The 22,455-nt window shown below is 37.2% G+C and overlaps 1 protein-coding gene and 1 long non-coding RNA gene across 2 annotated transcripts; both read right to left on the bottom strand.

Annotated features, from left to right (window-relative positions):
• Positions 1 to 3,461: 3,461 nt before the first annotated feature.
• LOC147537611 (uncharacterized) lies at positions 3,462 to 4,681 on the bottom strand. The gene is made up of 4 exons (XR_015226306.1): positions 3,897 to 4,681; positions 3,719 to 3,761; positions 3,586 to 3,624; positions 3,462 to 3,505 (listed from the first exon to the last, which is right to left on the bottom strand). It is a non-coding gene; the product is annotated as an uncharacterized LOC147537611 (long non-coding RNA).
• Positions 4,682 to 12,891: 8,210 nt separating this feature from the next.
• On the bottom strand, positions 12,892 to 16,658 carry LOC147537610 (putative mannitol dehydrogenase). The gene is made up of 5 exons (XM_086641088.1): positions 16,512 to 16,658; positions 15,301 to 15,414; positions 14,444 to 14,957; positions 14,194 to 14,347; positions 12,892 to 13,266 (listed from the first exon to the last, which is right to left on the bottom strand). The coding sequence occupies exons 1-5, from the start codon at positions 16,607 to 16,609 to the stop codon at positions 13,061 to 13,063; spliced, it is 1,086 nt and encodes a 361-aa protein (XP_086497214.1). The 5' UTR covers positions 16,610 to 16,658; the 3' UTR covers positions 12,892 to 13,060.
• Positions 16,659 to 22,455: the final 5,797 nt, after the last annotated feature.

The following is a 22,455-nucleotide window of genomic DNA, read 5'->3' as shown; positions in this document are numbered from 1 at the left end:
GCTTGATAATTTAAGTCAACAGAAGACCTAAATTGGTTTTCCAAAATAGAAAACTGAGAAGGATGGAAACATTCATGTTTCCCGAAACTAGACAAGAAGAATAAGATTCTTCCAATCAAGTTATGTCCATAAGCATGCTTCAGAAATCTATCAACGGATTAAAAGCACGCAAGAGTTAGAATCTTCGATTCAAAAAGGAAATCAAAGAAGTTTGATTCCTGAGGAATGAAGAAAATCTTGAATCACGAGTTTCAAGAAGGTAAGTGGGAGAAACAAACCTTCCGGGTCCGTATGCTGAGTACATACAAAAGATTGAGTACGACATAAGATGTTGTATAACAGTAACGAACTGACTCAATAAAGGACCACACACAAAAGGATAAAATGCCATTTTGGGCATCTGAAGATCTATAAGTATAGATCAAAAGGATGATAGGATTAGAGAGACTCAGTACGCTGAGATGCTTAAGATCCGAAACAGAAAATCTAAGACTCGGAAAGTCTAAAAGAATTTCGACCCAAAACTCATGACTAAGAGCGTTGCTAAATCGGAGTTTGAAAAGACACCGACGTAGCAAACAAGCATGAGAGAGAGATTTATGTTCTAATACATAAAGTCAATCATATTGGATATGATTAGCATTTGAATATCCAAATTCGGATTTGAAAACCGAAACACTACTTAGAAACATCCTAGAAGGCTAAAGGATGAAGTAGTACAAAATTGAACATGTCATCGTAGCAAACTTTCAGACATGGAAGGAAAGTAGGCTAAAAGTGTTTAAGCCGGGAACTGTTGCAAATACTACATAAAGAATTAAAAGCCTTAACTCTAGTAAAAGTTACTAGAAATTATCAAGGTTGAAGATAACCGTCTTCAAATTAATTGATAATTAGCAAAGTTTAAAACCGACTACCACGGTAGTCAAACTGAACTGTCACCTAAGACATAGTATGAGATTCATACACAGTCTAAGGCATGAGGTATAATTTTAAACCTCGACGAGTAAAACTGAGTGGGTAAAAAGAGTTTTACGGAAGAGGCTCAGATTTACAACTCTCGTTATCAGAAATAATAGAGTTATTTCACAAGTCGTCTAAATTTGGTTTAGTATTTAAACGACAGTCCATTGATGATAAAACATTCCGAATAGGTTTGTCAGATACGTGATCTGATGAATGAAACCCTATTAAGTGAACTTGGAATATTTATTATCGAATCCCTGGTCCAGGTCATTGCATGGACAACAATGACTCACGAAGACTAACACGGGAGTCGATGGGATAGCGCAGTTTCATGGGCTATAGGAATAGTATATTTTATTCGACTACGTGGGTGTGTAAAAGGTTTACACACTGGATAACCCTCAAATGAGAAGTACATCACTCGTGATGAACGTCAATACTTCTCATAAAGATAATTGGAGAGATTCCTCAAAACATGAGTGCTCCACTCATCTTATGTAAGGAATGCCCGACTTTGGTTCCGTTAAACGCCGCGCCGTAAAAGGAGGTTATAAAGACGGATACTGGGAAGGACAGGATAGACATGAAGTTAAGTGGGAGCGCAAGAATGGATTGTGTCACCCTAATCACATTAGGTACAAAGTGTCTCAAGGCCACTTGATGAGTAGCAACTGAAAATGCGTGGCCGCGCTCAAACGGATTAAAAGTTAATCGTTTGTCTTTTACAGTTGTACTCGGGTATCAAGAAAGTCTGAATGACGTGACGTATCTGATGGGATACTAAATTGACACGGGAATCGAGGCATTGCACTTGTTCTAAGTCCAAGTGGGAGCCTGAAGGAGTTGAAGGAGATGTCCTTCGACCAAGGTGACAATGCGAACAATTTGTCGGATAGGATAATTGATGTGGAAGATCATCAAGTCCGATTGATTTAGGGATCGTAGAGTTGTAGCTAGAGACCAACTACGATCGTCGAATTACGAAGTAATTCGCGGCTAACTTCGATCGGATCCTACAACGGGTTACACATAAGAGTGTCAAATTGATCTAGGATATGACTAGTGGGAGTGAGATATAATCATGGGAGTGTCCCATAAACATATCTCATAGGCCTAAAAAGGAAGGGAAATTTTATAAGGCCTCCCCAATTTTGTTAAAAGGCCTCCCCATGAACCATTTTACTTGCTAAATTATCACTAAGGGGAGGCCTTTTAACAAAAATGAGGGGGCCCTTTAAAATCTCCCAAAAAGGAATTAGGCAAAGATAGTACAAAAAGGCCAAAAACAGGGTTTTTGGGCCTAGGCCGATTCGGGCACTTTTAGGGCTCGGATTGGGCTGATTTTTGGAGGGACGTTTCCTTATGTTATGAACATTAAATCTGCCAATTTTGGCTGGGTTTGGACGTCATCTCCGTAGGGAATTGAGAAAATACCAATAGTTGCTATTTTCGACTATTTCCCTAAATCTTATTCTAAAGGGTGTTTTAGGAAACCTAAAAGGAGGTGGATTCTTATTAGGGTTCTATATAAACACTCTTAGGGCAGAGAATAAGGTGTGAAATTTCTCTCTAAGCTTTCTTACTCTACCACATCAAGTAGAGAGGAGAAAGTGAGCTAATTCCCATTAACTATCTATCTAGTCAAAGAAGAAGGTGTTCTTCTTTCCAACCACCATTGGTGTGCTAGCTATACAACAAGGTGGGAGATCAAATTGATTGCTCGTGTCCCAAGTAGAGGAGCTACACTTGAAGCTCTTGGTCTTCTTCAATCAATTCAACTAGTTCGAGGGAAAAGCGATTAAGGTAATCTACTATCTCCATTAGATTAATTACTAGTTTTGCATGTGATCCTGGGAATACTAGTGTAGACATTAGATGTCTTATTTCCGCTATAAACACTAGTAGAAGGGTGTAAATCCCTACAGAGTGTGGGTTCGGGGGTGATGATGTGGTGGATGAATGTGATGGAAATGGCGGTCATGTGGAGTTGTAAGTGACAACGACAACTAAGAAAGAAGCAACACATAAATGTCAGAGGTAGGAAGCCAAACTGAAATATGACACTAGGGGCCAAAAAGAAATGTCGCAGGTAGGAGTCCGAGAAGAAATGTCGCAGGCAGGGGGTCAAACGAGAAATAGTGTTGCAGATTTTTCATTGCCCCAACTCCGGCGAAGGGAAACCCCTTCGCCGGAGTTTCTAGAAAGAGAGAGAGTGAAAGTTTTTTTTTAATCTTTCCAGGTCGCCGGGCGGACGACCTGGTCGGAGAAGAGAGAGAGAGTGGTGGGGAGAGATAGAGGTAAAAAATATTCCCCATAAAATAAAATTGTCAAACAAAATTGACCAATTTTTGACCAAGTCTTCACACCCCGGAAACTATTTTGCTTTCCCCACATTGTCTACTTGAACAACAATATGGACAAAAAAACAAGTTGAATAATAAAGAAAACTATGAAATCATATAAACACCACACTCTTCTATGTAGATACGGCGCTTACCGATGCAAAGAAAACTTAATTGATGACCCGATATATCTTTAACTGCAACATCAACAAAAGATTAAGTAGACACAAGAATAGATATTTAAGTTTCTTTTCTCAAAGAAAAGTCTTGATAAAACCTTGACTGAACCCTAAGCCTTAGCAGAAACCATCAAAATCTTGTCCATATATTGACATTTATCAGATAATTATCAACAAAATTACAATGTTGGAGCTGATTTCAAGTGTAAACAACATGAAACGAAATTGCACCTTAACCGCAGTGCGAAAGGTGATAAATAGATAGTGGACCAAACTGGGCATGAGAACATAAAGTTTAAACAACGTTGTTCCATACCTAGCCACAAAGAGATCAATGGTGTTGAAATGCATTGAGTTAAGATTAAACAAAGTTTTAGCAACAACACCAAAAATACTTTTGTCTTTGTACCTCTAGAAGAACATATCAATGGTGTTTAAATGCATCGGGGTGAAGATAAAAGTTGTTATATCATGAACCTCTTCCTGTCAGAAAATACTAATGAGAAAAAATAGATTCAAGAAAGAATAAAATCAGAAAAATTCTACTTCAAAATAATATTTTCGCAAGATTAGAATGACATTTGGGTTCATTTTCAAAGATATATGAGTTAGAGTTCATCTCAATTGAGCAATAAGTTGAAGCATATTCACATTAGCAATAGCAAATAGAAAAATAGAAAGAGGGATGTGCAGCTTTCCAAAAAAGGAGAAAGGTTGACAGAGAGGGATGTTTATCGTTTCAATGAAAGGGAGATTGAATGTCATCCACAAATATACCATGAACTAAAGGAAAGTTGCCAACATTATTGTATCTCAATTTCAAGCCTAGTGAAGAATCAAAGTCCTATATCAAAGCAAAACACCTAGTATCAATTTAGATAAAATTAGGAAATGAAAGTTGCAAAATCAATGTAAAGTAAAAATAAATAGGAAAAATTACTTAACTCAAGGGTCATACGTGTTGAGAACTCCGTCGAAATTGCACGATTGGGCAACTTGATCTCACTTTTGAAAATGAAATCATCGAGGTTTTATACAGAGGTGGGAAGAGGGCGATGATGAAAGAGATAATGAAGCGGCAAATTCGTGGAGGAACACCATCAGACAGGAAGGATTGAATTTGCAGATTCAATTAACCTAGTTTTCTTTTAATGAGAGTTGGAGAGTAGAGAGAAGGGTTTTGGCGATGAGACTAAACAAAAACTGATAGAGACACTACAACTGGAAAATGAATGATGCTTATGTGGCGTGACAGAGAAATTGGGGGTCCGGTGCCAAAATATTAACGGGGCCTTTTATATGCTAAAATCTTTTTTACGCAAAATAATAAACATAAAATTTAAATGATCTAACCATAAAAATAATATTTCATCAGGGAACTGAATCTCAATATTTTGTTCTGAACTAAATAATTAGTTTGAGAAGAATACCTCGAGCGTGGCTATCCAATGTTGGTAGAGACTAGAGATGGAAAGAAGATAAGTGGGATTTTCGTGGGAGCCATTGACAGTGGCTAGAGAGAAGTTTTATTTGTTGTTGAATGGCTAGAGATCATGGGAAATAGAATGCCCCTGGGCCCGACGGTTACCCCCCTTTCTTTTTTGAATCTAATTGGGACACGATTAGCCCGGATATACATAATTTAGTCCATAACTTCTTCATCTCAGCAGAATTGCCCCCGGAAGCCAATCACACTCACATCTGTCTGATCCCGAAAACAGCTACCCCGCAATCCCCGGCCGACTATAGACCTATCAGCCTTCTTAATACCACTTATAAGATTATTACTAAAATTCTGGCTGATAGACTTAAATATACTTTATCTCCTACTATTACCCCTTTCCAAGCCGCTTACATCCCTGGCAGACAGATTTCGGACAACATCATCATTGGCCAAGAGATTATTCATTCTTTCAAGAAGATGAAAGGTGCGACAGGGTATTTTGGTCTGAAGCTTGACATGTCCAAAGCATTTGATAGGATAGAGTGGAATTTTCTGACTGATATTATGGCTAAGCTAGGCTACTCTGATCACTGGATTAAGATGATCAACACCTGCATCTCTACCTCCTCCATGGTTGTGCTTGTCAATGGTCGCCCTGGTGACACGTTTTTCCCTACCAGAGGTATCAGACAGGGCGATCCGCTATCTTCGTTTCTTTTCACCCTAGCCATGGAGGGCCTTAGTCGTCTTATAGCAGCTGATCATGATACTGGCAAGTTCAAAGGTTTCCCCACCAACAACCCTGACCTAGTTATCTCTCACCTCCTCTTTGCGGATGATTGCATCATCTTTGGTAGAAACACTCTCGACAATATTCACACCCTCAAAGCCATTCTCAATACCTTTTGTGACTCTTCTGGTCAAATGATCAACTATAACAAATCCAATATTTTTTACTCCAAGAACTCTCATCCCAAATTCAAGCGTATCATCATGCGATCTCTCAAAGTCAAATATGCCTCCACCTCTGAAAAATACTTGGGAGCGCAACTCTTCATTGGAGCTCAGAAGAAGAAGGTTTTCAATGACATCATCCATCAGATTAAGAACAAACTAGAGAAATGGAACCACTCATTCCTTTCTCAACCTGGGCGCACTGTTGTCATTTCGGCAATAGCTCCGGCCGTACCCCGATACCAGATGCAATGCTTTGTCATTCCCAAAGGCACAAGCAAATGCATTTCGACTGTCCAAAAGTCGTTCTGGTGGGGTAGGTCTAGAGGCATATGTACGAAATCCTGGTCCGCTATTTGTCTCCCGAAGTACATGGGTGGTCTTGGTATTCATAGACCAGAACTTGATAATATAGCTATGTTAAGTAAGTTAGCCTGGAGAATCAAATCTGAACCTCAAGTAATTTGGGTCCAATTTTTAAAAGCTAAATACTTCCCACACTCGGAGAGTCCTGGCCCTGCTAAATCTCATCACTCTTGGCAATGGAAAACCATCAGAAAGCACCTTAATAACATTGATGAGTTCACTACTTGGGAAGTTAACAAGGGAGATAAGATTAATATTTGGGAAGATAAGTGGATCCCCTCTATCAACAACCCTCCACGCATTAATCAACTTTCTAACCTTTCTAAGGTCTCTCAGCTGATCTCGAATAATGAATGGAATGAGAACTTACTGAATAATCATTTCGATGAAGCTACCAAGAACCTTATTAAAACTATACCGCTTAATGAAGATGGTGAAGATCAAAGGAAATGGATCCTTACAGAATCAGGTAAGTTCACGGTTAAATCTATGTATAATCATCTTTGTATCAGTATGAACTCTCCTATGACCCAGTCACCTAATTGGAATTTTATTTGGTCTATCCCTACTATGCCTAGAATTCAAATTTTCATCTGGAAAATTTGCTCTAACGCTCTCCCGGTGAGAGCGAGAATAGGTCAATATATTGACAATAATCAGACTTGCCCCAACTGTAATGAGATTGAATCTATGGAACATGCTCTTCTACATTGCCCTTTAGCTAGAAACGTGTGGTTCTATTTCAATATCATCTCTATTAATATTACCTCTGTGTCGGAATGGATCTTCTCTTGGGAGAATTCTATAAACAATAGTAAAACGGAAAGTAACATTCATTATGCTACCATCTTATGGATAATATGGAAAACCAGATGTGACCACTGCTTCCAACATGAAATCAACTCTATCACTACTATTATAAATAAGATTATAAACTTCCCGAAAACAATTCCACCTCTGGAAAACAAGAAATCTATCCCTCTACAGAATTGGCAACCTCCAGAAAAGTCTTGTCTAAAAATAAATGTAGATGCTTCCTTTATAAATGTTAAATCTGTAGCAGGTACCAGTCTAATTATACACGATTCGAATTCAAAATTCATTGAAGCCCACACAACTACTATCAGAAGTCGAACCAGTGAGGAAAGTGAAGCCATAGCTATCCTAAATGGATTGCTATAGGCAGAAGCAAAACAATATAAAACCATCATCATCGAGAGTGACAACATCAATATCATCAATCACTTAAAGAATGGCAATCAAGGAATTCAATGGCAAACCAAAATACACATCCAAAAAATCCATGAAGTTAAAAAGAGGCTGCAACAGGTCCAATTCAAACACACGATCAGGAAATGCAATGCTCCTGCAGACAAGCTAGCAAAATGGTCCAGGTTAAAGAATAGAACGAAGACTTGGCAAGTTGTTCCTTATTTTCTTGTTAATCTATATTGTAAGAATGTTTTAGTTTCTTAATATAAGAGGTACTGTTTCAAAAAAAAAAAAAAAAAAGAATGGCTAGAGAGAAAGTACAGCATATATAAATTAATAGGAGAGAGAATAAGTTGAAAAAGGGAAAGAGGAGATAATTTGGGAATCTAGGGTTAGTCACCACCGCCTATTAACTTGTCACGTGGGTCCAACCTAGTTTCTTTACTATTCTAACCTAATTAAATACGTGTAGGAGTTAAAAGAAAACTTACTTGTGGGCCCCATGTAGTGGGGAGCCCTGTGCGGGAGCACACCTCACACCCCCCCATCACACGCTACTGGATGAATACCATCAGAGGGAAAGGATTAAAGGAAGGGACATTGAATGAAGGCGCAAGAAGATAGAGGACGGTTTTTTATGTTTTGCATTGAAGAATGGGGGAGGTTGGAGAAATCGTTAGAGGGAAGACAGAGGGTCAGTACTTACTAACGCGCTGAAGCGTTTTGAGGAAAGTGTTTCACGTGATATGGGGATTTAGACAGCTTGAGCTAAAGTGTTGAGTATTTGTGATGAGTATTTGGATGGTGAGATTTCCCGTAATCTTCCAATCCAGTTGGCAGGTTTTCTCTATCTTGGTCCTAGTCAGCTTGTCTTAGTGGAATGAATTTACTTTGTCTCAGTCATCCACATTTATTTTATCCAAGTTAGCTAGAGTCCATTCTGTTTTGTTATATAGATTACTAGATATATATATTATTTACTTTCTTAGATTAGTTAGGAAACTATAAACCCTAATTTACTCTATAAATATGAGTTAGTACCAAAGTTTTATTCACTCAATTACGTAACACCAATGCATGAGTCTAATCCATAACTGTGGTGACTATTAATAAATCTATTGTTGATTTTTCCGTGGATGTGGAATTTTGGAGGGTCTTTGATAGGCCTAAAAATAGGTCTATTCCCGCAAGTATACGGGGTCAAGTTATAGTATTTCTAATAAGTCGAGTTTCGTTCCAAAGGACAAGCTATTTTATATAAATCTCAAATTAAACCCCCTTTCAAACTTTTGATTTGATTTGGAAACTACTATGAAAAAAAGAAAGCAATACTAATAAACTAATAAGAATGAAATCAAGATGAGAAGAAGAATCTAGGGTTTTCGATTTCACCACATAAATGGACTACTTAAAACATGCATTAATTAACAAATCCCTTTTCTCATGTATAACTCAAAATCTAACATAATAAACTATTTAGATTTCGGAATATATTCTTTAATAACACAATTCAAAATCAAGAAGGTATGATTGACTACCAAATAAAACTAATTTCCTACACTATCATTCAAGATCTAAAAGGCATATCTCATCTAATAAATCAATAAAAGCATGAAATATCTAATTATAATACATGAATGATAATAAGGTTATAGAATCAACATGAAATGACAATCAATAGGCATTGAAACTCAAAATAAGGATTCATTGATTTATAACATATCTCAAAATAAGCCCAAATATGGGTTTCCTCTACACCCTAGATACAAAATTTAGCTACTCATGGAATCTAAAGTAATATTCATTGAAATTCTAAAGTAAATGGAATTACAAAAGATAATGAAAAGAAATCACCAAATGAGATTTAGATTCATAGCTCCTTGTGCCTCCATATTGATGTCCAATATTAGCTCCAAATGTTCCAAGAATATTACCTAAAACTCCAAATAATAGCTTTTTAGAAGATGAAAGAAGAGAAATTTAGAAGAAAGATAGAAGAAGAAGAAGAGATTTATGAGGAAATTAGAAGTTTGGATGAAGAAATTAGAAGGTTAGATGTAGAGATTAGAAGAAGAAAGAAATTAGAAAGAAGATATGAAGGTGGTAGAGAAAGTAGTAGAAGAAATGAATTTAGGGTTAGAAGAAGGAAGGAGAAGTGGCTTAGAAATTAGAGAAGGAAGCCTTTTGAGAGGGTTGTTGAAGTCTAGAGAGAAATGAAAGAGGTAGAGATTTATTTATAGATGGGTTGATGGCTAGGGTTTTAGGAGTTAATTGGGAGAAAATGGGAGAAAGAGGGTTAAAATAGGAAGTTAGGGTTGCTTTCTACTCAAGAAATGATTTCTTATTTGTTGAACATAAAGTGAGACAAAAAGGAGGGGCATTTCTGTAAATTCAGGGACTTAAAATTGGGAAAAGAGGGGACCACGTGTTGCTGTCCGGTTTGTGCATCCCACCAGCCTACATTGTTTGACTCCAACTTTGGCTATGCATATCTCACTCTTCCGGACTCCGAATTGACTTCCGTTTTCTCCTACGAGCTCGTCTCGGACTCTACTTTCCACTCGTCACTGACCTTGTCCAAATTTCCCAGAATACCCTTGTGTACAAAAGACCAAAATGCCCTTCAAGTAACTTTTTCTTATTTTTAACCGTTTTTCACACCTAACTCCGCAAAAGACACCTAATTATAAAAACCAACCATTTTATTATAATAAAGACTCGAAACGAACTAACTTGGCTAAATTAAACGACTCAGATGGGACATTTTCATGACCCATCAAACATCCCCAAACTTAGATTTTGCTAGTCCTCGAGCAAAACAAAATAAAAGAAAAACCTAACTCACTTTCGGAGGAATCCCGGTTGCATTTAGCCTATGCAACAAGCCGTTAAACCCCTAGGTTGCCCTAGTGGACGAGTTTTGTCTCGTGAGGGTTTTCAGAGACTGTACCCACAAAATTCAAAAACATTTCAAAAATACAATAGGGTCCAAACGCACTCAAAGCCAACTAAGATGGACCAAAAATGTTTATCTCCTAGAAAATTTTGGCAAGCTAATAGGAATCAGTCAAAGTTAACAACACTATAGAGACGTTAAAAATCTCTTCACTAATAATCTAGACTCGAAGTGTACGTGACTAGCCACAATGAGAATCACTTCAGTTCCAAGCAGATAGACCCTTGATCCTTATCTTAATACATTTCGCCTCGACTTTGGCCTCACAGACATACGCTCTAAAAGATGAAATCACTCAGAAATGGTTCGCTCGTATGTGTGAGTGTGATCACGACTATAGACTCAACACATAAAAAGGGGTGAGGACAATATTTTAGAACGAATGATCTACGAAAAGGAATATAACCACTAAATGGAATCGGGAAGCTCACTTACCCTTCTCACCCACTCTACCCTTTAATAATGCTTCCTAAAGGTCAACGGATACAAGTGATGAGATGGATGGTGATGAGATCCCGAGAATGTCGACGCCTTCAATGTTAGAGAACTTCAAGCAACTTCCATACTTAGTTTTTTGCTTCGACCACTTATTTTACATAACAAACTAAAGTTCAAATGAACTTTTACACACTCTTTCTGTTTTTTTTTTTTTCATTTTTCACTTCAATTTCAATATTTTTTTTTTTTTTTTTTCAAACACACTATAAAACACAACTATAAACCATGCAATCAATGCAATACCAACACTAATATTCTCAACAATCAACTTTTTCATTTTTCGCACTTTGCTTTCACATTCTTCTTTCTTTACTTTTCATTCCTTCATTCTCGGGAGTCATATGATGAATGGATGGTGGAGTATCCGTCTTCCTAAAGTTGACACTATTATCGGGCTTCATGGACTACAAGAGTAAGGTTTATTCGCTATCCTGATGTCACTCCTAGTGGCTATGGAAGTTGAGCACACGAGATCAAATGAGCTCTTTTAACAAAGTTGCGAGGTTGAGTAGCTCTTCACTCTACTCGGAATCAGCGCAGAAGAGTACGCTCAAAGGTAATAGAAAGGCTCAGAAATCTCACAAGGGTTAAGTCTCCACTAATGATTAATTTAGTTCTCTCAGAACCGTCTACCCTTCACTTCTATAATACTCACATGGCTAGCACACAGACGACCTCAAGACTCGACATTCATGAAAAAACCTTTAACAACCGGATAGTACGATCAACTCGACTCTATAACTATTAACAAGCCAAAAAAAACCATTAGACTCACATTTTCGGTCAAAATTGAAAAATTTTGAACCCTCTCGAATTTTCGAAATGAAGGACTTAGCAAAAAGTTCTTCCCTATCCCCAAACTTAAACCGAACATTGTCCCCAATGTTCTGAAGACTATGCCAAAATAAAAGATGAGAGGAAAGATATTACCAGACTCCACTGTCCTATATCAGAAGCATGGGTTGCCTCCCAAGAAGCGCTAAGTTTATCGTCTTCAGCCAGACGATGATGAAAGAAAAAGGAAAGAAAAGTTACTGTAAACCTACTGGATTAAGGGTTGATGACTCCCCATACAATAGTAATCGGAAGATTTGAGGGTCAACCCAAAAGATGAAGTATCCAGGAAGGTTCAGTCTCACGTCCATGGAATGATATGGCAGTTTAAGTGAGACTTCCAATGTGAATGATTTATCCCCAAACTTAGATGAAGCAACAATCATTAAGTTTGGCGATAAACTAAAGTTGAAAGACATTAGATAAAATGGATCCTCATAAACATGACAAATTGATTGAGAGACTGTGGAAGAATACACAAGTGATTGACACGAGGTTACTTGGACTTCCGAGGGACATGGTGCATGACTATTTAAGAGGTTTGACTCACCTAGATCAACACTCAAACTCGGAGGTTCTAAAATAGCCTCATTGGCTTGTTGTATTGAAATTACCTCCAAGTTGGGTCTAATCTCCTTCGGTAAAGACTCAGACAAACTATCTTTCATTATGATCTCATTAGTGTTTAGAACTTCACCTAAGTCGAGTGAGTCATCACTCTCTTTGGACATTTCAACTAGCCAAAGTTCATCAGCTTCATCTTTAGTAAGACATCTAGTTTGATCCAAAAGATTATCATTAAGATGAGTAGAAGGTTTAGACTCGGGAGACAAAACAGACTCAGCTTTTGGTTTCTCTGAAGGTGGTTCAAGAGTTTCCTCAGCAATGGACTCATATGATGATAGCGGCGACTCTATGGTTGGCAAAATACTATGGTCAGAAACTAAACATGGAGTAGGATCAAACAAAGTATTCGCCTCATTTATACTACCATCCTCATCATCATAAGACTCATGATATTGTGTATTGCACTCCATATTATCAAAGGACTCATCATCTATGATGTTGGGTTTTTTATTGAGGGACAATTCTAGATTTTCACTAATTCTTCCATTATCAGAATTTAAAAAAAAGTAAAACTTTGAAGCTCAAACAGGTATGTTATTTATCTCATCAATTGCATTCTTTAGGTCTAACACAATTTTAGTAATTATTAAAACACAAGTTACATATAAGCAGACCTCAAACAATAGAGTGTAGATGAAGAAACCCAGTGAATTTTCTGAAATTTGTGCAGATAAATGGCTAATTAAGTAGTCTTTGGTAAAGTATTGGCAATGTCAATGACGAAACGATATCTAACATCAGCCCTGGCAAGACGCTCCATTGCCGTGTTTACATAGTCCATTGAAATAACCTCGATATCTGCAGTTATGTTATGTTTCACAGCAAAATCGATCATCTCTTGTGTTTCTTTCATTCCTCCTATTCCACTTCCTGCTACAATCTTCCTCCCTGTGATAAATGTAAGGAATTATACTTTCCTTGGTTATACAACTTTTTACCCATCCAGTAGACTTTTAAGGAGTTCATCTCAAAGATAGTAAAAACAAGATAGTAGTACATATAAATTTGTGTAAGGGCTGTTTGGGGTGTAGATGAATATGGAGCAAATTACAACAAACTTTCTATTGGATATAACTATAGTGCGAGAAATACCTAAACTTCTTAATGGAGATTTTCATTACGAACTTATAAAGAATTCAAAGTTTCTAAGGGTAGGAGGTAATACTACTTGGTCATCTGTAAGGTGTAAGAAAATGTCATCCTCTTAGTACCAAATTCTAAGTCACTCTATCATTTCCCGTAAGTAAGAAAATATCGTCCCCTCTTTCTGTTGGATGGGAAAAAAACGACTGCTAGAAGAGAGATGTAATCTAAAAAAAGTCAGTAAAACTAGAGCCAGGTAGAAAGGAGTCAAGGACGATTTTATCTTATAACCTTATTTGTTCGTAATGGTTCATTTTGTGTTGGGAGGTTAACTCTTGAGATATTTTCTTATTGTGCGAATATCATTATTCAATTTTAGTTTTTGAACGGTCAAAGTAAGTCAAATATTAGCTTAGTAAAATATAAGTTGTACAAATGTGGGACCTTATAGCTAATTGGATAACTTATATGGGGGCTGATGCTATGCCCGGCCACAATCCCGGCCCCATCGGCCGGGGTATGTGGCTGGCTGAGATTTAGAGAGAGAAAGCTAAGTACTTTCTCTCTCAAAATCTCAGACGGCCACATACCCTGACCTTAATTGGGTCGGGCATAGCATCATTAATCAACTTATATAGCATCACAAGTGGTACTCTATGGAGAAGTAAACATGCAGGGAAGTGCATATAAAATGTTAAAAGAGAAGGTCATGAGCCTAGTTGTATATCATACCAGCTAGCAAGGGAAAAATGGGTAACTCGAGGGGCTTTTCTGGTGCACCCACCATAATCAACTTTCCTTGAGGTTTTAGTAGATTGATCAATGGTAAGAGAGGATGTTGGGCAGAAACTGTATCGATTATACCGTCCATTGTACCGATTGCAGCCTACACAAATCAAATTTATCGAACAATATATAAAGATAATATTCACAAATCACAAGTAAAAGAACATGCATAAATATACTATTAGGTTTTTTTTACCTTCATTTGTTCCTCGTTACGACTAACGAGGAATGAGTCTGCTCCAAGATGTTCAATTGCTTCCTTCTCCTTGGCAGGTGAAGTACTTACCACAGTTACCTTCATCCCAAAAGCCTTAGCAAACTTCACGGCAACGTGACCAAGACCGCCAAGCCCGACGATACCCAAATGTTTACCAGGTTCGCTAAGCCCAAAATATTTCATTGGGCTATAAACCGTAATACCCGCACAAAGTAGAGGGGCACCTGCATCTAGTGGGAAACTGTTTGGGAATCGGATCACATAGTGCTCGTTTGCTACCATGATATCAGAGTACCCTCCATAAGTTATGGAGCCATCGTGGTAAGTCCCACTGAAAGTCATTATTGATTTCGGGCAGTAATTTTCGAGGTCCGACGTGCAACTATCACAGGAATGACAAGCTCCAACTATGCACCCAACACCAACTTTATCTCCAACTTCGAATTTTGACACCATAGATCCCACCTCTGTTACAATACCCACAATCTCGTGTCTGCATTTAAAGTAAAAATGCATATTTTTCATTTTGTTCGGGACAGGTGAAACCATATTAAGAACTAATTGGTAATGATGAATAAATGACATTTTTGAGTGCTCCCTCCGATCATGAGAGTACTCAATAAAATGTACTTCAATAATAGTGGCGACTAATGAATTTCAAAGAGTCCTTGAGGATATTAGGAAATGAAACCATACTTCCCCCATGACAGCTAATTGTTAATCATTTTTCGTGTCCTATGCTAGCCTTTGGATTTGAAAAACCCCTCAACAAAAAAAATAAAAAACCTTATCCAAATTTGACTGTAATAAATAAAATAGACATAAAAATTATATACCCAGGAACCAAGGGGTAAGTGGAAATCCCCCATTCATTCTTAATGAAGTGGAGGTCAGAGTGGCAGATCCCACAATAAAGCACTTTAAATGTAACATCCTTCTCCCCTGTTGCCCTGAAACAATTCAAAAACACAACAGGCTTCTCATTATTTTCTTGATATATATATGCACTAGTATCATTTATTGTCTTGAAGCAACAAAACTTGAATTATGTCTTTTGCTGCAAAGAGACATGAATGTTATCCGCAAACTCGAGTAGTCTTTAGAATTGGAATAATTATTATTTTGGGTGCGGGTGTTGAAGTTGAGTTACAAACTTTCCGGTTAAAGTGTGTAGATCTTTGTTTGTACGGAGACCCGTAGGTGACAACGATTATAAGTAATGCTACTTGGCCTGAGAAATAGGATTGACTGCATAATGTGGTCGGTTTCTATTGGTCAGATTATTTATCTCTCTACACGATCTCTCCAGTCGATGTCAATCATATCAACCTTCCGCTTGTGGTTAACTACATTTTCACACCAAATAACATTTTTGAACCTTTATTATCATTTCTATCGTCTTTGCTATCACAAAAGTAAATAATTAATTACGTATATAAAATTAATTTTAGATAAATTATTTCCTTGTGAAACTTTTTAAGCCTCTACATCCACACCCACTGGTTTTTTATGGCTTATTAGTTGCCATGATATTGTAGCAATGCAGTAAGTAAATCTTAAATAGGTTACATGCATGTCAAGTCATGAATTTTCTCTCTTTAAGTTCAAGCTCCTCACCTGTTGTACTAATTTTGATATATTTATTTTAAAATAAAAAAAATAATGATGTGTTAACATTTAGAAAACCATTGTGAATGTAACCGGTAAAACTAGTACAAAGGCCACATTCTTCCGGCTAAAAAGTATTTTCATAGGAAAAATAGCACGACTTAAAAGGAAAATGTCAGGGGATAACTGTTCGTATAATTTAATTAAAAAGTCCTCTAGAACCGCCTGTTGGGACACTCAAATGAACCGTGAGTTTCTCTCTTGGGCGGTTCATTTGGACGTGTCCCAACAGGCGGTCCATGTAGTCATAGTGTAATTTAATTTTTTCATCAATAGATAACATCTTTAGTTATAACGAAGAATTATCTAAGATTATAACCTAGAAAACGAAACATTATCTAAAAAGGATATTTATTAATGGAAGATGAATAATATATACCTCCTAGAAAAGTTGAAAGGAGAGAGATGACCAGAATCATCTCTTGCAGCCCATCCATTTGCTTTCTGTGGGAACTCATTCTCGGGTGATTTACTCATTATCTTCTCTCTCTCTCTCTCTCTCTCTCTCTATCTCTCTCTCTCTCTCTCTCTCTCTCTCTCTCTCTCTCTCTCTCTCTCTCTCTCTCTCTCTCTCTCTCTCTCTCTCTCTCTCTCTCTCTCTCTCTCTCTCTCTCTCTCTCTCTCTCTCTCTCTCTCTCTCTCTCTCTCTCTCTCTCGATATCTCTAAAAGTTCAATGGAATGAGTTGGAGTGTTTATGGTTGCAGATTACCTCTTTTATAGTAGGGAACGTAGAAGATGAGTGCGTATGGGCTGAGGATTTTTTTCCTTTTAAATATGGGCTGAGGAGTTAGGTGACGGTATAGAGTCAATAGAGACGGGCAGTTGTAGGGGTTACTTCCAACTTAGGCCCCTAATTTGTGATCAATCAAAAATTTGGCCTCCATATTTCCTCTCTCCACCGACTGAATATCAGTGGCCCATGATATAACATCCGGAGAGTTGGTGAAAATAAATGAAAGAATGGAGTCATCAATGGGACGTTTATACCATCATCAGGTCAAGTTAATTAAAATAGGTACTCAGTCTACAATTAGGTCGGATTTTAGGGGTTTCAATTGAATACAGTTCAGGATTAGTTTAGCTATTTGACCAGATTTGAGGACTAAGAGCATCTCTAATGCAACACTAAATCTTTAAAACTTTGAGTGCCACGTAAGATTTTTATAGTTTTTGTTTAAAAATTATCTCCATGCAACACTTTATTTTGATTTCTAAGATGACGTGTATGTAGTTAAATGGAGATATCTTAAGAAGACACTCTAGATAGTGTCCTCTTAAGATATCTCTAATTGTATAACTCATCAATATTTGAATTTCAACTAATAGATATCAAGTCTTCTATATTTTCTAAATAAGGAGTAACTATTTCTTTACAAAATAACTACGACACAAAAGTATATAAAATAAGTTTAAAGTTTTGCATTGGAGAAACAAAAGAATTAGAAATCTCCATTTTCGCCACTTAAGAGTGAGAATCTCAATTGGAGCTTGGCACATAGAACAAGTAGAGATTTTTTTTTGAGTTCTGCATTAGAGCTGCTCTAAAGTACAAATAATCCTTTTTATTCCCAAATCAAACCGACCTTCCTTTTTGGCTGCTCGTGAAGTTTTTTGGGATGAGATTTTTGAGAGGGTAAGATAGAGAAGTGAAGAAGAAAATGGTGGAGTCTTTGAATCATTCTAGAAGTTAAATTCAACATGAATGTGTATATACTGAAGAAATTGTGAAGGCATCAAAGTGGAACTATCAAGGAGAAGATAATCTAAACCTAGACAATCAAATTATATTGTGATTCAGATATTTAATTGATCTTGTCCCTAATTGTAGATTTTATAGGTATGAAACGGGGGTTTTATGTTCATTTGATTGTGGTTACATGAGTGGTGAAGTGGGTTGACACAAATCATGAGGGTCTTGACAGAAATAATGCTCACTCTTTTGCCAAGATTCTCGTTTAGGTTGGCCCTAGCAGCTCAGGGATTTGCTACCTTTGTCCGCTTGACTAACTTGTAAGTCTGTTACCTAAATCCTGACACTTGGAGCTCAGGGTTGTACAAATCGGACCGTCTGACTAGTTTAAAAATAACGATTAGGACCCCTCTGCATTGTATGATATAACTCTTTGTTGTTTTAGTACTTTCGTGTTAGATAAGTAACATATTAAAAAGGCTAATTTCATTCGAAGGCGGCCAAGGGTCGAATCTTCTGAGATTGTGGGCGAAGGATGTTGAAATCTTCTAAGATTGTAGGTGATATTATAAGTACTTTTGACAAAACACACAAGAAGTAGTTGCATGCTATGGTATCAATGAGAATAAACATTTCTTTCTAACACAGATACTGAAGAGACGGCCTGACTGTTTGAATTCAGTGAAGTAAAATGTATCTAGTTAAGCTAGGTCTATATACTTATCATAAAGTTAGCTTGTCAATGACTGGCGAGTTGCCTGGTGAAAGAAAGACTTACCTACCTAGAGTTAAGACACTTTCTCGAGACAATATTAGTATTCTAGTTAGTGTTGGTATAGGACAATACTAGCTAAGATACTATAGAGTTCTCTAGATAACTTTCAGTCGATTGAGAGGCCACCATGGGCAAATAGTTAATTCTGTTACTCTATGTTAGTTTCGGATTTATGTATGTGTATATATATATATCTATATATATACATACCTGTGAGCATATTTTACTTTCGGAAACAGTCTTATTGTTGTTTTGTTTTGAACTCCCTCACTAGCGTATCTCATGTCGGTAAATTATTGACCCCCTACGAAATCTTAGTGTGTAGGTCCCTAATTAGTACTTCGGTTGTCGTTGTTGAGATAGGTGAGGCTCTTGATTTGCGAAGGTTGTGAAGTGGCTTCACATTTTTCTTATTTGGTTTCTTTTCTTTTCTTCTTAAAGTATTCAAAGTTATATATTTCACAGAAAGACGAAAAATTGATATGTATGTATAATTCTCACGTAGATCTTATATAGTGGGATGAACTTAAGCAGGGTGAGTTAGCAAGGCTTTGGTGGTTTGAGTCTGAACCAGAGTTATTAGGTGGTTTATGTTTTTTTGCTTACGTTGTATTTAGAATGAATGTTTTGTGGAATGTATGCCTTATATGACAGGTTATGTAGGGTTGACCGGTTTGATTTACAGTGGAGACTCTATCAGATTTTAGTTTCGTATGTGGATTGTCAAGACGTGGTTGGGGCAGGGGAGTTACAGATGACTTGTTTGACAATTTTTTTCTATTTCTTCTTGTCTTTCTTCTCCTTCCACTGCAGTCTCTTTTTTTTCCTTTCTATTTCATCCTCTTTTTTACGTTCTGCCGACTAAAATACTAAAAAGCCTTCATGTTTCAGTCGTTTGTAGCTCTTGGGTTTCTAGTGTTTCAATCGACTGAAACACAAAGGCTTTCACCCAATTGAAACTTTTGTATTTCATTCAACTGAAGCCCAATGTTACAATTGATTAACAGATCGCGGGAGAGATAAAACTAGAGAGAAAGAAAGAGAAGTTGATGGTGGTGGAAGGAGAAGAGAGAAGGGAGAATAACAAAATTATTTTCTTTTTTGTGTAACTAGTGGCGACGACTGGTTTACAACCAGTAAAGAGAGAAAATGAAGATACAAATTACTGTTGAAGTGAAGAGAAAAATGAGATGAAGATGAAGATCACGGGTTAAACACAATCAAATAAATTTTCGGACTAAAAAATAAATAGGTTCCTTAAGTCAATATTGATTGACTAAATGTTTATTCCCTAAAGATTTTTCTTTATTCCCCAAAGCCGTGGCCTAATTATTTTACATAGATTTAAAGAGTCATTAGAATCATCATAACAAGATATAATATAAATGATAGTTAAATTCCAAAAAGAGAAAAAAGAAAAATATAATATAATATAAACATGCCTTGAGATTTATGATTAGAATAAACATTATGTTGGAAGGTCTACTCCACTCGGCTAAACCGAGTGGATTAGGTCCACGTTTAGGATAGGATTCCTAATATAATTAGGTTTCTTAGTATGATTAGGATTGTTGTATTTAGATAAACATGATTAGATAGAGATCATAAGAGTTTCATATCTCTAAAACTTCTCCAATGTAAACCTATATAAAGGGATCCATACATGATGTAAAATACAAGTTGTAGTAAATAAACAAAGGGTATTTACCCATCTCTCTCTGTCTCTCGATCAACACTTCATCACCATCACCTCTCGGTTTCACCCGAGAAGCTTCATCATCTACTCTCGGCTATACCCGAGAGCTTCAAGCTATCAACCTCGGCTATACCCGAGAACCTTCATCATCATCCTCGGCTTCAATCGAGAGCTAGCTAACTCACTTCAATATCTCGGTTTTCACCCGAGCTCTCCCTTCATAACTCGGCTTCATCCGAGTTTATCACATACAGGTTTCCACCTCTTCACATGGTATAAGAGCCTAAATTTTTTTTCTCTTGAATCATGACTACTCCCGAAACTTCGGAAACTTCTCAAGTTCACACTAATATCAATAGTGGGTCGTTTGATGTTCACCATTCGGATTCCCCCACTACTATTCTCATTACACCACTTCTAACTGGTGATAATTACTCCTCATGGTCTCGAGGAATATCAAAAGATTTAAGAGCAAAAGGCAAACTAGGTTTCGTAGATGGAAGCATCGACAAACCCACCGATCCTAATGAATTAGAACAATGGGGACGATGTAACGATCTCGTTTCTAGTTGGCTTATCAATTCGGTAGACCCATCTCTTCGATCATCCATCTTATACGATGAGACGACATCTGATATATGGCATAATCTCTATGACCGATTTCATCAAAGTAATGCTCCAAAAATTTTCCAACTCAAGAGAGCAATTTCTTGTCTTAAACAAGACAATTCCGACGTTTCAACGTATTTTACTAATCTCAAGGCTCTTCAAGACGAACTCAATTCCTTGTTGATCACCGAGCCTTGTACATGTGGTCATGGTCGTTCCTTGGTAGAAAGAGCAAACCAAGATAGAGCCATGAAGTTTCTCCAAGGACTTAACGATAGATTCTCATCTATCCGGAGTCAAATTTTGTTGATTGAACCCTTCCCATCAATCCTACGTATTCATTCCCTTATTAAACAAGAAGAGGTTCAACAAAATCTCATTACTCCTATGAATATCGACTCCAACAACGCTGCCCTTGCCGTTGGGACTAATGAGTATAATCAAAACCGATACAACGGTTCGGAGAGGCAACGTACGAAACGACCTTGACCCTTTTGTGACAATTGCAAGATTCATGGTCATGATGTTACTTCTTGTTATAAGATACATGGTTATCCACCCAATTATGGTCAACGCAATCGAAACCGCAACCGACAAGACCCTATGGCCAACTTGGTTTTGGATCAAGGGACAGGGGTGCCTACAACAACTTCATTAACCAATGAACAATATCAAAACATCCTTGCTATGTTGGAACGAACACAACAGCCCACAACCACTCAATCTAACGGCACCAACAAAGATCCCCTTATTAACCTAACCGGTAAGTATTCTTCTTCTTTTCATCCTCCATGGGTCATTGATTCGGGAGCCGCTAAACATATTTGTTCAAATCTTTCACGATTTTCTTCTTATTCCCTTGCACCACCGGACTTATATGTCCGATTACCGAACGGTTCCCGAGTCAAGGTAGATCACATTGGTACCGTCTATTTTACAAATAGATTTTATTTACAAGATGTGCTTCGTATTCCATCTTTCCAATTTAATCTCATATCTATTTCTCAAATATCTAATTCACTTCGTTGTACCGTCCTATTTTACCGCAATTTGTGTGTTTTTTAGGACCGAACAACGAGGACGGAGATTGGGCATGCTAGTCTTCATGATGACCTTTACTTCCTTCGCACGGAGCGTCCCATCCTTTCGGTTTCAAGTTTAGATAGTTCTAGTTATGAGTCTTTTTCTTTATGGCATTCCCGTTTGGGACATCCGTCTTTTAGTCGTTTTCAATTTTTTAATTCTAAACTTCCATGTTTAAATTTTAAATTTTTATCTAATAAAGTACCGTGCGATATTTGTCCACTTTCTAAACAATCTCGGTTACCTTTCCCACTTAGTACTTCTTCCTCCTCTCATATATTTGAGTTAGTCCATGCGGATGTATGTGGACCCTTTTCCGGTCCCATCCACCTCCGGGTGTAGATATATTTTAACCCTTGTCGACGATTTTTCACGTTGTACTTGGATTTTTCTTATGAGTTCCAAATCGAACGCTAGCAAATTCATAACTAATTTCTTCGATTATGTCTCCACACAATTCAATTGCAAA

Source organism: Eschscholzia californica, unplaced genomic scaffold (assembly GCF_041429995.1).
Source record: "Eschscholzia californica isolate CP2 unplaced genomic scaffold, dmEscCali1.0.p SCAF_5, whole genome shotgun sequence".
Classification (NCBI taxonomy): Eukaryota; Viridiplantae; Streptophyta; class Magnoliopsida; order Ranunculales; family Papaveraceae; genus Eschscholzia; species Eschscholzia californica.
This window is presented reverse-complemented; position numbering and strand designations above follow the sequence as displayed.

Bases quoted from the DNA above. Each gene is read 5' to 3' on its own strand.
- LOC147537610 (XM_086641088.1), bottom strand. From the start codon at position 16,609: ATGAGTAAATCACCCGAGAATGAGTTCCCACAGAAAGCAAATGGATGG. The intron at 15,415-16,511 runs GTATATATTATT...GAATTGTTTCAG, and splicing joins CCTTTCAACTTTTCTAGGAG to GGCAACAGGGGAGAAGGATG. The intron at 14,348-14,443 runs GTAAAAAAAACC...TGATTTGTGTAG, and splicing joins GTAACGAGGAACAAATGAAG to GCTGCAATCGGTACAATGGA.